The sequence below is a fragment of the Alligator sinensis genome, unplaced genomic scaffold (assembly GCF_000455745.1).
Source record: "Alligator sinensis unplaced genomic scaffold, ASM45574v1 scaffold1118_1, whole genome shotgun sequence".
Lineage (NCBI taxonomy): Eukaryota > Metazoa > Chordata > Crocodylia > Alligatoridae > Alligator > Alligator sinensis.
Window position 1 is genome coordinate 751,109 of NW_005842070.1, and position 14,992 is coordinate 766,100.

A 14,992-nucleotide genomic window follows, 5' to 3' on the forward strand; every position below is an offset into this window, starting at 1 on the left:
GTTCAAGTTCCCTGCATGGTCCTGGGACCAGAGCTGACAAGCAGCTGATTATCCAGTTACCAAGGACTGTCTCAGCAGCTAATCAGCTGACTGTCAGCCCCAGCCCAATTTGCTGCTGCAAAGAGAGACTGGGATCATGATCCCAGACTCCCCCTGCACTTGCTAGTAGTAATGGCATAATTAGGATCTGTATGGCATGCATGGACTGGCAGACAGCATGATTGTTGGGATCATGGATTGATCCCATCGTGCCAGTAAATGAATGTGTGCGGGCTAAAGGGTCATCAAGAGGTATCTAGTCTAATTCCCAGTTGGACAAATTTAAGAGGACTGCTTAAAGGAAAAAAAAATTCTGTCAGTATTTATGAAAGTTAGTCTTTAAGTTAGTAGCTAAGAAATAGTTAGTCTCTAAGGACACTTGTACACATGACAAAATTGGCCTTTAAAGCTGCTTAATTACCCCTTTTTACCGTTTTAATGGTGTTATCATTTACACCTGCAGCAGCATATTTTGTTTTAATTTCATCATACTGTACAAATGTGGCGGTGTACGTTGCTTTAATGATACAAACCTGGAGGATCAAGAGACCTTGAGGCAAATTGTGATGAGAGTACAAAGGTACAACGGGTCCCCACTAGATAATCCTAGCCATCCAGGATGGGCTGGACTCAATGATCTTCCAAGGTCCCTTCTAGCCCTAATGTCTATGAAATGACTTTATTACATAGCAAAGGAAAACACATTCAATGTATTTTAGTTTGCTATGTAACAAATTAAGCGATACATCCAGAAAAGGTGGTGGGGACTGTGCACAGGGTGCTGGAAGCCCAGGTATGCTTGGGAAAGCTTAGGCTTGGCAAGCTTTCAGCTCCCTGTGCACTGTCCTTGCCACCTTCTCTGGCTGCCAGCACACCCAGCCACCCTCCTGCCACCCTCCCACACTGCCCCAGTGGCATGGCAGTCCATTCCTGGGTGGTCTCAGGTGGCAGGCACAGTGCAAGGGGCACTGGAAACCCACCAAGCCTGAGCTTCCCTAAGTACACCTGGGCTTCCAGCACCCCGTGGACCATTGGATGGGGACAGGTGCTGCCTGTGAGCTGGGGCAGCACCTGCCCACTAGTACCCTGCCTGGGTGGCCCTGGGGGGTGCTACCACCATGGCAGGAAGCACTGCCCTTCCCCCGCAGTTTAGGGCTTGCTGGCAGTTTGCCCCCTGGCCACAGGAGAGGCAGGCAGGCTCTGGGGAAGACAAAAGGATTGGGCCCCTCACTGCTTTTTTTTTTTCTGGCAGGCAGAGCCTACCCATGGCCAGGGTGAGGGCTGAGCTGCCGGTGGGCCGCCACGGTTCTGTAACAATGACATAAGTCCCTAAATTGAAACAATGGGTTTTTAATTGTGTCAGTTTAAAACCCACCATTTCAATTTAGGGAGAACTAAACCCCCGTCACGTGTATAAGCAGCCTAAGGTGCCACCCTCCCCTATCTTCTGTCTGACTTCAAATTTAAATGGCCAACCACCTCAGCAGCTAAATCAGATGGTAATATTTAGCTCAGGGGTCTCAAAGATATCGCCCTTTCGTCATATTTGGCCCATGGTGTCCCATCAACCAGCTCCTAGTGATGCCTTTGGGTCTCAGGGTTGACTCACATCGCTCATGGCACAAGCTAGACTGGTCCTGCCTGCAGGGACCAGGACATGCATTACATGGTACACTCAGTCTAGCAAGCCCAGGACCCATGCTGCACACAATACTTGCTCCAGTCAGCCCAAGACCTACACTGCATATGGAGCCTGTTCCACCACCCCATGGGGTAGGGGTTCATGGGCCTGATCTGACCAGTGGACTGGTCCCACACAACTTATCCAGCCTTCAGGGCTAGATGACTCTGACATCCCTGATTTAGCCTGCCTAATCCTTGGCAAAACCATGGGAAGTCTGATATGGGATACAAGCATGAAGAGCAGGTCTTATCCTTTTTTCTTTCTTTTTTTTTTTAAGGAGATTAAAAATATGGTCAATAAAATTTACTGTTGACATATACTTAGAGTTCTGTAAGACATCTGATTTAGTTCTACATGACATTCTGATACAATATTAGCACTATACAAAATCAGTGTAGCTCATATTAAATGGATTCAAAGCTAGCTAACTCAGGGATCTCAAAAAGTAATTTTACATGAGGAATCATCCTAGGGGTTTTTACTAGGGTCATGTATGGATATATTTTTGGCCAATGCTATTCTAAGTCTTTATCAATACAATTAAATAAAATGATGTTAAAATTGGCATCATGATGGGGAGAGGTCAGTTACACAGACTGGTTTGGCTTGTTTGGGTAAGGCAGGGTCATTGGAGCAATGTGTATATTAATATGCCTGAATGAGATGTTGTACATCTAGGAACAAAGAATATAGGTCACCCTTATGAGAGAGAAGACACTGTCCTTGGAAAGGACTGAAAATGACTGGAAGTTGCAGCAAATAACTGGATATGAACTCTCAGGGCAATGATGTAGTGAAGAGGAAGGAACATGATCTTTGAAAGCATAAGCAAGGGAATATTAAATTGTGAGTATAGAGGTGGTATTACCTCTGGACTCAGCTTCAGTGAAACCAACAATGCAATACTTAAATGATTATACTTTCAAAAGGATGTTGGAAAGCTGGAAAGAGTTCAGAAAAGAGCTAAGGCCAGAAAACATTCTTTATAATGAGAGACTTAAAAATCTCAATCTATTTAATTAATCCAAGTTAAGATATGACCTGATCACGTATTATGCTTACTTAGACAAGTGTCTGATAGGGCATGGCACTTTAGTCTAACAGAAAAAGGCATACTGAGAGCCTATGGTTGGAGGTTGTAGCTAGATTAATTCAGACAGGAAGTAAGGTTCAAATGTTTAATAGAACATATCATTAATGCTTGGAACAGCATACCTATAGATGAACTGCATTCTCTATCACTAGAAGTTTTTAAATCAAGGCCTAATATATTTCTAAAAATATTTTCTAGATCAAACATACGTTATGAACTTGATGAAAATATTACTGGCTGAAGCTGGACTAAATGTTCATAGTGGTCCCTCCCACTTTTAACGATCTATGACTATATGAAAATGCATGTTGGCCCACATTGCTTTACTCACTTCCAATGCAAAAAAACACTTCTGGGTGAAAATAGCTGAGTGACATTCTAGGTTACTGGGAAGTACACTTCTCTAGGTGATTCAGAGCATGGATCTGAACACAGGTCTCCTAACATTTAGCAGTGTGTGGCAGGGCACCTTTGGGTGCCTGCCACTTTAAGGGCAGAGGCATATATAGGCTGCAGTTTTCTGTTGCCAGGGGAGGCAGAAACAGCGCCTAGCTGAGTTGCAGCAGGAACAACCTTGGAGGTAAGGACAGGAGCTTGTGGGGATGGTTTGGAGGCTTCTGGTCCTGGGCATGGCTTAAAACTGTACCCTGCCGGGGAAGGGTGGCCTGGTGGGACTCCTAGTGGTGTGGGAGTCCACAGAAACTGTCAGGCCAGTTACCTCCCTGATGAATGGCAAGGAGGGGCATCTTAACCCCAGCCCCCCATCTTTGGGTGGGTTTTGGAGACAGCTGGGGGAGTAGTGGAGCCAGGTATGCCCACGTGTAGGCGCCTGAGCCTAGCAGGGATATGAGGGCCCGGAGACCCCAGAGCGGGTAGTGTGGAGAGCACTGGGAGGCCACACACCAGAGTAGGGCTGAAGTCAGAGTAGGCCTGAAGGACAGCCCAAGGGGTGTGCTGAGTAGGGCTGAATAGGAATAAGTTTGAAGGACAGTGCAAGGGCCAGTCCTGTGAGAAGTTGTGCCCGGTGAGGGGCTTGGGGCAGAATTAGCTCAGGGTTTGGCATATGGCTGGACCACATAGAGTAGGGGAAATCGTGGGAACTGAAGGTTCTGTGTGGCACAGCCTGATGGCCTAAGAGGGGCCGCTCAAGGAGAAGCAGAGCAGTGGAGTGTGGTCCAGTAATGGGCAGCATTCCAGAGGCATTCCAGTGAGAGAGGGGCGGAGTGGAAGAGGCCTCCTTTGAGAGGGGAGGTGGTGTGAACGTGTGTGGAGCCCAACTTTGGATTCAGTTTACTCCAATGTCAGACCAGGAATAATATTAACCTGGATGCCATCTGTGAGGCATGGGCTGTGGTGAGGGGAGGAACGAAGCCACAGATAGCACCCTCTTGCATCGTGGCATGTAATGGGCAGTCTTCCATATTTACCATCTGTTTGTAGGAACAGCAAAGTCATGGCAGGCGAGACCAGGCAGATTGCCCTGTAGTGACAGGTAGGCAGGCCAACATAAGACCTGGCCCCAAGAGATGCCCCCTGTCACACAGTGTTATTTAAGTTACCAAAATACAGGATTCCACTGGTTTGGATGCTCTCAGTCCTTTCCTACCAAAGGTCTTCCACTTTGTATAAAATACTTATTTCCTGGAAAATGGACCCAAACTCTAGCATCCTATCTCCCAGGTGAAAGTGTCCCAAATAGCAGGCTACAGTATCATTTGCAGGCTACAGTATCATTTGCATTTTCTCTCTCTATGGCCCAATGATTATTTAAGTGTTTTAAGTATCTAACCCCTGGCCTTGATTAAAAATTCCTGGAAATGAAAAGAGGCTATTTGTTTTGAGTTGAACAAAACATTTTGTTTGACCACAACAAAGTTGTTTTGATTTCCTAAATATTCTGAAGAAAATGGATTTTGGTTCTGCCACTGAAGAAAAAAAAAAAAATTCACAGAGTCCTAGTCACTAAACTGTAACAGACATATACTTTAAAGACTATTCTTCCAATTGAAAAGACACAACGACAAATATAAGTCTTACCATTTAAATACAGTAAATAGTTATCTCAGCAACAGGACCATGATGTAACAAAACACATGCACTATAGTATGTGAATTAGGTCACAAAAAGTTTCACATTCATATTGTGTCCCTTAAGGAGTTATGAGCGGTAACCATACACATGGCCCAATTTAGAACTTGATAATTATTAACTGATCAAAGAGATTTCAGAATATGTTTCTGAGATATCCTGTGTAGGGCAATGAGGAAAGACACTAAGTAGTCTACTTCTAGCTCTAAAAACCCCTGCTCACAAGCAAGAAATTCCTAGAAAAACAAATGTTTTTATATATTGCTCACTTGAAAAGAGTGCTGCAGAAGAGTACTGCTCCCACATATTGGTTATGTACAGATAATCAAAATGCCTGAGGCTGAATCAATTCAATCTTTGCAGGTTAGCGTAAGCTGCATAGATTGAACTGATAAACAAGTGAACAGACATTCACTTTCGATTCTAGAAATGCAGCCACAGGCCTGCAGTGACCCAGGTCAGAAGCCAGGGGGAGCTAGAGAACACTTCCTTGCTTGGCTGGACCAAACAGCTTGGGCCAAGGCTAGCCCACCCATCCTGCAAGGAGGAGGGAGGGGGTTGTGGGAGAAGTACAAAGCATCCTGGGATGCTGGGGGACTGGGAGTTAACTTGAATCTGGAGGAGATCCGGGACAGAAGTTCAATAAACTGATTTAACCTAAATCAGTTAAGTCTGATGATACTACATCCATCCAGGTTTCTCTTAACCTGGTTTTGGCCATTTTGAAAGCAGTTTATGTGCACTGACCTTCTGTTGTGTTACAGATTTGAACCGGTTTTTGATTCCATATACTGGTTTATGCATAACTTCTGTTCCTTATGATCAGAGTGACTACACACTTCACCATGTTATGTATTACAGTTGGTTGCTTTTTGGGAACAATTTCCTCCTCGGTGCAGTTGGTCAGTAGTTGGGTAGGTGATCCTATTCAAAATCTATCTATAAAACCATTAAAAAAATTATAACCTCATTGTACTAAGTTATCTAAAGTCTGAAACAGTGAAGATGTTCTAATTACCATCTCCCTGATGGTGTGTCATTTTCAGTATGCGTCTGAAAGCTTAAACTGCACCTTGAGGAGCTGGAGTCTAATATGCCCTGTGAACAATTTTGTAGTTTAATCTTAGATCTAAAATCCAGGGAAGCCTTTCAAATATGCTGCAAACCAAACCTGCTAAAACTGATCAATCTGCTCCTACTGTGTCTGCCTTCTCTCTGTATTAAACTTTAGAATGTTTTGACCAGATTCAAGCTTTTTGTTTAACTCCAGAGTGTAAACTGGACACTTGGAAAGCTGCAAGAACCCATGTGTACTGGTTTGATGCTAAAAAAAAAAAAAATCAACCTTCCGACATATAATGGCAAGCTGTGACCTTTCTTTGTTTGGATTTCATAAACACAGGGAAACTGCCTATACCTGAAATCAAGGGGTCTTAACAACAATGAAACCATAGGGATGCTACCCTGAAGTATCTCTCTCTCTCTCCCTCCCCCACCCCACCACCCCACCCCACACACCCTAGACAGTAAACACAGTATCAAAATCAGTTCCACAATTTCCCCTCCCCTAAAAACCCTGGTTCTCAATGGTCCCTGAAGCCATACCAAATAGATATCATATACAGTTATATTTTTCCAAGGAAAAGTATCTTTTATCTTAAATGGCACTGGATCCTTGAAACTTGGTTTGCTGGAAGAAGCATAGGGATTTTGCTATTTATTTTTTTTTAGAAAAATCTATATGACTAATAACATCAGTTCTTTCAAATTTTGACAGGTCAGAATACTGTTTAGCTGATGGCACTCTCATTGTTACACTGAAAATATGAATGGTTATATACAGTCCTAAACTAATTGCTATGACAGCAATTTAAGATCCCTTTGCAGAGCTGCAGGAATAAACCTGCGTGACTTCAAACATGGATTCTTTCTACATAGTCATTGTTAGCATCTCAGTTCCTTTTAACTGGAAAGTCCCTTTTCTATACTAAAAACATATGCAAGCTTCCTGAACCTGGTGTTATTCAACTAGCAACATATTTATTAGGAGACCTGCAGAAAAATGACCACATTCAGCTACATTTAAGGAGCTGAACAAGTGACTCTGTATGCATCAGAGGGAATAAGAAGCTGAAAGATTTATCATCACACTGAAATGTTAGAGGATAGCTTGTTTTCCCCCTCATCTTTCTGCCTCTGGCTAATGGTGCTCTTTCTAACAGAAAATCAATAGCACAAAACATGATATTATAACTCTTCCAGGCTTGGAAGAGGACTAAGAAGAAATCAAATTCTGATGCTGGTTCCAATTTTGCATTCTCTCAAAACAGCCCATTTATTAAGTTTGGTAAAAAGCTACCAAATAAAAATTTCTAGACTTTCTGGGGATAAAGAAAATGTTCTGTGAATAACAAGTATGAAAATACCAGACACCGCTAGCTAGGGCTGCTCATTAACACCGGATTTTACTTCTCTGGTTGAACTGCCACCACTATCTCCCACTCCCTTCCCTGAAAGAAAGCAATGTAAAAAGCTACTTTCACCTGCAATGCAACCTCAAAAATTGGAAATGGCCCAACAGCTAGATGCACAGAGCATTCAAACTGTTGCATCATAGGCCACCCAAAGACAGAACTGCCAGCTGGGTGTTGCCAGCTCTCCTATCAAGGAAATGGGAGGTAGAAAGAGGGGGTGGGGAATATAATAAATATGACTAACCAAGCCCTTCTATTCAAAGCGATATGCCCACACGTAATCAACTGCAGGATTAGGATTTTACGAGACTAATTTTTATTCTTGCTTCCAATATGCACTGGAACGAGGCACATGTACAAAAAGCTTGGAATGTTTTGTACCCAGACTTTCCTCCAATAATAGCGGTAGCATAAGTGAATAGCTACATCTCTGCAGTAGAAAGTCTTTTGTTGTGGTGGTTTGGTTTCTGCCAGTAAATAATGCAGAAAACAACATTTCATATCACACATGAATTTAATATCTTCTAGTAGACTTCTTGTATAGCAACCAAAAGAAACACCCACTCGGTTTTCTTTGATGAATCATCCTTTTGTCCCTTCGAAATTCCAACTGCAGGAAACAAGTGCCGCCAATAACTCTGCAGTTAAGAAATATTCAGTCTCCTATGGGGGAGAAATGTACTTTCACTTACTCAAGTGGTAGGACATTGTATCTTTAATAATGTAACAATCTTAAGACATCTCTCCCCACAAAGGGCTCAGTACCAGATTTAGACCTTTCTGTGTCATCTTAGTGACCTCGTTTAGGACAAACATGCAAAATCCTGTCTGCTATGAAAGAACATTTATGATTCATGAAAGCTGCAAACATATGCATCGATCCACTTACACCTTAAGAGAATTCCTTTAAAACTCAGTGCTCTCCACTTCTAAATAAAAGCGAATACACAGGAAAGACATGATTAAGTGCTTTCATTACACAGTAAATAAAAAACACATATTGTAACATCTTTTGAGACTAAAATTTTAATTAAGGTAGGTTGGCATTTCAGCTTTCTTTTTCCAAGGGAACAGCATGTAAGGTCAAACAAAAAGCTTATGTGATGAAATTGCATGAAAGATAGCTCCTAGGAGACCTGGCATTATTAACAAGAACATGAAGAAGGGCACAGTTGAACAGTTTAAAGATAAAAGATTGCATTCGGTTTACCTTGCCATCAGACTGGAGAACCTGAGAGAGCTGTTATTTCACAAAAATGTATATGAATAGGCATCAAAAGGGGTTTAAATGGATACACATGTAAGGATTCAAGGCTGGGGAAACAATCTTTTAAAAATACAGGCCTCTTCTTTTATTTCTATATACAAAAGATTTTCCAATTCTAGGGACAGCTTTACGAATAACTTGGTATTACAAAATGGCTTGCTGTGGAAAAGAAACCTTGTTCTTGCTGTGAACCCAGTGGCACATGAGTATGTTGCACTCAATTACTAACTTTATCATTCTTCAGATATTCTTGTACATTTCAAGACATTTATTTTTTGTTTCTGTTTTTCCTAAAGATTAAAAACTTTATTTACTATTCTCTCTGAAGATAAATCCTTGGTCAGACAGGAGCATCCTTCAGACAGGATGTAACCCAAAGCTTCTGCATGATTCAGAATAGAAACTTCTATTTTTAAGAACAAAATGCTTTTATCTCACTTCAGTAAAAATATAGAGAGAACAGCCAGCTGCAAGCAAAAATAATTGCAATACCATAATGCAGGGTTCCATTACAGCAGTATAATTCCGGTAAAGCAGCTGATCTAGGATTTTGGCACTTACCCAAAGCCCTGAGCCTGACATAAATGCATTAACCCAGACGAAGCATGTGCAGCTGCTTTTGGTAATCTGAAGCCTTTGAATTTTATTAGAGACAAAAAAGTCACCCAGCTAGTGAATGACACAGGTGAACCAAAGAAGGGAAAGGGGGAGGAAAGCCATCTAGAGTATTGTGTGCAATTTTGGGCTCCACATTTTAAAAAGGACATGGAGAAGGTATGGACGGCCCAGAGGCAGGCGACAAAAATAATAAAAGGCTTGGAAGGCAAACCATATGAGGGGAGGTTGAAAGAAATAGGCATGTTCAGCTTGCGGAAAAGGCACTTAAGAAGGGACATGATAGCAGTCTTTAAATACCTCAAGGGCTGCCAAAAAGAAGAGGGAAAACACCTTTTCTCTCTTGCTGCAGAGAGTAGGATATGGGCCAATGGCTTGAAGTTGCAGCAAAGCAGGTTTATATTGGATATCAGGAAAAGCTTTTTCACTTAGAACAGAGAGGCAGTAGAACAGACTATGTAGTTTTGCTAGGATGGTTTGGATAAGGATAATCCTACCTCAGGCAGTAGGGACTAGATAACCTCTGGATGTCCAACCATACTTCTTTATGATTCTATGACTGTATGCCACTGAACTAACTTAAATCACTGCATCTTATGGGCAGACCATGATTTTGAGGGGATGGTCTTTTGAAGATTGGTCCTGGGTGGGAGAATGAGTAAAAAATGAAATTAGGGTAAGGAACATGCCCGTTTTGGCCCTAATTCCCAATTCAATGATAAGTAGATCCCAACAGTAAACTGAGCTCCAGACACAGGAGCAGGAGTTGGCCTGCCTGGATGTCACTGCAGGACCTCAGACAGATAGACCGACAGACACAAGCTTTCATGAGCTGATGTTTCATGAGTCAGCATCCAGATTAATGGATTGCTGATTTCTATGAATTACAATGAATTGGCTTTGTATCCCCAAAAAGGGTGATAAATTTATCTTTTCCCATACTACTTTAGAGCCTAAATACAGAATAGTTTCAAACCCACTTTCAACACAAAATTATTTGCTGACATAATGTTGTTTGGATGACTAGTTGAAAACTGTGTGCTATTGGGCAGCTAGAGATCAAAGTGATAGTGTACTCCAAAATAACTGCAGGTGCAAAAAAATAGGCCTTTTTATTTAAAAAAAGAAAGCCCATATATACACTTCATAAACAAACTATTAGTGAATTATTTTCTTTTATTACTTAGGATTTGTATTATTGTAGAATAACTTAGTTCTCTCACCTCCCTGAAGTAACAGCAGGTAACAAACTGTCAAGCCATCATTTATTAAATATTTGATTAATATTATCCCTCTGGTAGCGCCTAAAGGCACTGTTAGAGACTGGGTTCCCACTCTATGAGGCACTGTACAAACACCTTGGACGAGTTATTGCCATGACTCGTCTCATGATCATGCCTATACTTTCTGTATAGACATGATCAACTAGGCTGGAGGTGGGAGTGGATGCACAGACTGATGAAGTGAATGCCCCAGGTTGGTGAATCAGTGAGAGCTGGGACTTGTGCACAGATTCCTTGTGGATGTTGTCACAGTGTCCAGTTTGCTAGACTAGAGAGCTATCTTGCTCACTACAATCATACTTTAAAAAAGTAAATGATTAAATAGGCAAGTTGCCTCCCACAGTGGAATTACTTAGATGGCTGAGAGAGGGCAAAAGCTCAATAGGCTGATGCCTTCTGCACATTTTCTAAGCTATTCTTTTTTTGGAGAATCCTGATTGGGCTCTGTGAATGAGTGGAAGTTTTCACTGTATTGGTAACCTATTGGCCAGGGGAGAACTCTGTAAATCACTGCTAACCAGTGCAAATTCTCTTTAATGACAGGCACTTTCAGGTCAAGCTTTGTTTTGCAGCCCAACTACAGGGAGATAGTTTTATAAATGGGACACCAACTGTGCTACAAATAGCATTCACAGCAAAAGCATGGCCATAACTTCATTAAATTCTTTCTCCCCAGAGCTTCTAAACATATGAAGGGAGAAGGATATGATCCTGAAGAACTGAACGTAAAAACCTTTTTGAAATAGATGTGAACTATAGGCAATGTCCCATGAATAGCTCTACACAGATGCAGGAGACATATTGACATCACCAGGGCTCCAGCCATGCACAGGGTCTGCAGCATACAGCCAAGTGTAGAACTTTATCCTTTAGTTTGCCACCCATGCAGGTTCTGATCCCCAAACTACTGGAGTCAATAGGAATCTTCTGTTAATTGCAGGTGGCTTTGAGTCAATCAGTGCTGCAAGCTTCAGAGCACTCTGGCCCTGGTCTGGAAGAAGAACTTACTCGTAAGTTAATATGAATATCCCTTGACCTCAATGAAAATACCTATGCACTTAATTGCTTTGTTGTATCAGGGCTCGAGCTCATCATATGCAAGTTTCTGTCACGCTTATGTATTACTTCAGAGATAATACTCTGGAAATCAACTAGGCAACTTCAACAGGAAGGTATCATGCTAGATAAACAAAAGAAAGCCCATATAAAATAGAACCAGATTCTATATAACATAATTCAATTCTATAACATGTAGTCATGAAAATCATTTCAAAACTTGCCTCTCATAAGTCTGTTAAGCTACCGCTTGGTCTCAATTTTAGAAATTAAGGGAGGTGAATCACACACAAATACTGAGAGAAAGAGAGAGAGAGAGAGAAAAGAGTGAAATTATAATAAAGAAGTTTTGTAGAAAGAACACAAAAGTTTAAAAACAACGGCAACACCAAAAGAGTCTGTCTCTCTGCACTTGGTGTGGGATAGGCCAAAGCGCCGTTAAGAAACTTCGCGGCTCGGTTCTGGAGGGAAAGCCTCAAGCCATTCTGATTCCTAACTTAGCTTGGAAATGCTGAGATGGCTTTTGTATCTAGATATAATCAGCTATAAAACAGTTGTCAGTATACCAACCCTTTCATGTCTTTGAACCACAAAACACAAAGACCCTGCAGATTATTTATTTGCAGCATGCAAAGTATACTCTATTTTTAGGTCAATTTGATATTGTGTAAGTACAAACAGGGCCTGATTCTGCCACACACATTAGTTCACATGTAGTCTTGCTCATTTCAATTGGAGCTGCAGATATGCAACATTACAACTGGGTACTGTTTTGCCAAAAAAAAGGCAGGTTCAGTGATACCAAAATATTTTCTGAATTAGTTTCCGGTTCACTGACTTGCTTGAGTCCAAACATGCAACAACGAAACATCTGCAAGTCAAAACTTTCCATTGTGACATTTTTAAACCAAATATTTTTATTTTAAATGACTTTTTGTTTTGATGCTTATTTAATCTCATTTTAAAATTTGCTTGAAAACAGTGAAAGACAAAACAGAACAAATCATTTGACTTTTCAGTTCCCTGAAAATTCTGTATGATTTTCTTTTCACACTGATCTGAAATGTTTGTTTTCTGATTCTTTTTGGATTTCCTAGCAAACCAAATACTCAGTTACCTGTGCAACTGTACTTAAAAAATTGGCAAAATCAGGGACCTAAATAAAAGCAGTTATGGACCTACACATCTAAATTTAATTGTCCAAGAAGAATTGTATACCCATATAAATTAAATAAACAAACCAATAAATAAATAAATGCAAATGGAAATGAGGGCAGAACAAAAGTTTACATGTAATCTTTTATTTCTTTTCCATGTTCAAACAAGTTTAGTGACACTTCCAAAGTGACAGGATGCACAGCTGCGGACTGGAGCTGGCTGTGTGGTCATAGGAAAAAAGAATAGAAATGGCCTTGTCAGCACCACACTGTAAGCGTCGTAAAAAGATACATCCTGATGCTTTGGAACTAGGTTAGAAAGAGACTGCTTTTAGAAGAGTAAGGATTGTTCGTTCCCTCTGTTCATTCCTAAAGCTCTTTGCTGAGCCTGCCAACAAGCTTGGTAATTACACAGACACCTGTTGTCTAGTAACTAGAAAGAGAAGCTTAACCATAAAGAATCTGATCCAAACCCTAGTGAAACCAATGGAAGCCTGACTTTTATGAACTGTGAATCAGGCCCACAGTCAACAGATATCAAAAACTGCAGCCAGCAGTGTGGGCTGGATTTGAACTGGTCATCTCCAAGTGAAAAGCTCCCTCCTCTGTTACCAATCCCCAAGTTTTCATTGCATAACATGTATTGGCCAGCTTGAAACTTTTCAACTGAATTCTCTTTCAATTCAAAAGAAATGGTAAAGCTCTTGTGCAGTATAATATATAACAACATAAGGAGAAGCTGCCTAACAAAAGCTCCTTCTAAAACTTGATTTCTGAAAGAGATAAAATCTAGGGGACCAATTCTGTTTACCCATAAAACTCCTTTTGCAGTCATCAGGACTTGAGCAAGTATAAACATAGGCATAACATCCTTATGGGTAGAAACAGATGAAACAAGATTTTTTAAAATTAAGCACAAATTTTCTGATGTTTGAGAGTTACAGTATTTGAGAAGGATTTGCTTTTCTGTCTTGCAGGCATTGCACATTTCACATGAATGCACTTTGCCAGTTTTGTTTGATTAGGTTAGTTTGAGTGGCAGAGATACGGATATACAGCAACACAAAATGCGCACACACACATTTGTCTACAGTATCTACAGTGCAAGAGAACAGGTTCAAATGGTTAACGTGTGGCTATCAGAAAAAGCAAAGAGGTATATGGAATCTTCAACACAAAGCATATAAATACTCAACATTAGCAACAGGATACATTGCAACTACACTGTTAAATCAACAGTGTCTTGCATTCAATTATGTTGGTAGCATTTTTATCTGTCTGGAAATCCACTATTCACTGTGTTAGTCACTTCACATCTCTGAGCCTCAGTTTTGCCATTTGTAACTGGGGATTATGATGGAATTCTCATTGCAAAGTGTGTTGAGGTCTATGCATAAAAAGGCCTTATGAGCTTGGCCCGGCATCTATGAGGCCACAGAGCTTGAACCTCGCCTATAAGTATTCAATAAGATTAAATCATGGGAATCATGGTTCTTTTGAATCATGACAATGTCAAGGCAAACCAAGTCTGAAACCGTAACAATGCATAAACTCATTGTGAAATGAACTTGGAAAGGTCTGAACTGGTTTAGTAATGTTCTGAACCAAAGCTGGGCAAAAAATTCACATTGTATTTCCAGCTCCCACGCTTCCAGCCCTGACATTGCAGAATACTAGAAGGAGGAATGTTGAAGAAATAGGACACCATATACATCCTAGTGTTCCTACTAGAGAAGCAACCAGAGAGAACAATGGTCAAAGTCATTGCTGATCTTGACTAATGCATACTCCAGTCCTGCTAAAGAATCAGCAAAGGTAGAAGGCTTACACCTGTATGGAAACCTACTGAAGTCAAAGGGCCTCTGCACAAGCACAAGGGACTCCTGAAAGGTCCAATTTGAGGATGGAGGCTTTAGAGTATATGGGTTTCCCACTTCTGTATTTTAAAAAAAATAAAAAATCAGGGCCCTGCCCAAGGCATATTTGCATGAGAGTAAAGCACATCAACTTGTATACCAAGTCACATTGATATCTGGTGCGGACAGACAACCAGCTCCACCGAGACAACTGCCAGCAGTAACCTTACCACTGAAAGTGGCAAGGGAGCCATTAACAATTTACCTGCATTCAACTAAAGCAGTGGTGCTCAATCTATGGCCCATAGCTCAAGACCAGCACATCCCCTGCCCTGCCCTGTGCCATGCTGCTGATCCCCTCCACAGTCAGAAGTAAGCTC

At 41.2% G+C, this 14,992-nt stretch overlaps 1 protein-coding gene across 20 annotated transcripts in view; it reads right to left on the bottom strand.

The window, feature by feature from the left end:
- The window catches only part of ARPP21 (cAMP regulated phosphoprotein 21), a 276,847-nt gene that overhangs the window by 15,139 nt on the left and 246,716 nt on the right, over positions 1 to 14,992 (bottom strand). The window contains exon 20 of one of the 20 annotated variants that reach the window (XM_025204130.1): positions 7,744 to 8,041. The exons of 18 other annotated variants lie outside the window; for them this stretch is intronic. In XM_025204130.1, the coding sequence (XP_025059915.1) occupies positions 8,034 to 8,041 (8 nt within the window). In that variant the 3' untranslated portion in view covers positions 7,744 to 8,033. Of the gene's footprint in view, positions 1 to 7,743; positions 8,042 to 11,175; positions 11,535 to 14,992 lie in introns of those variants that run through there. One more of the 20 variants, XM_025204128.1, reaches the window with a different exon arrangement.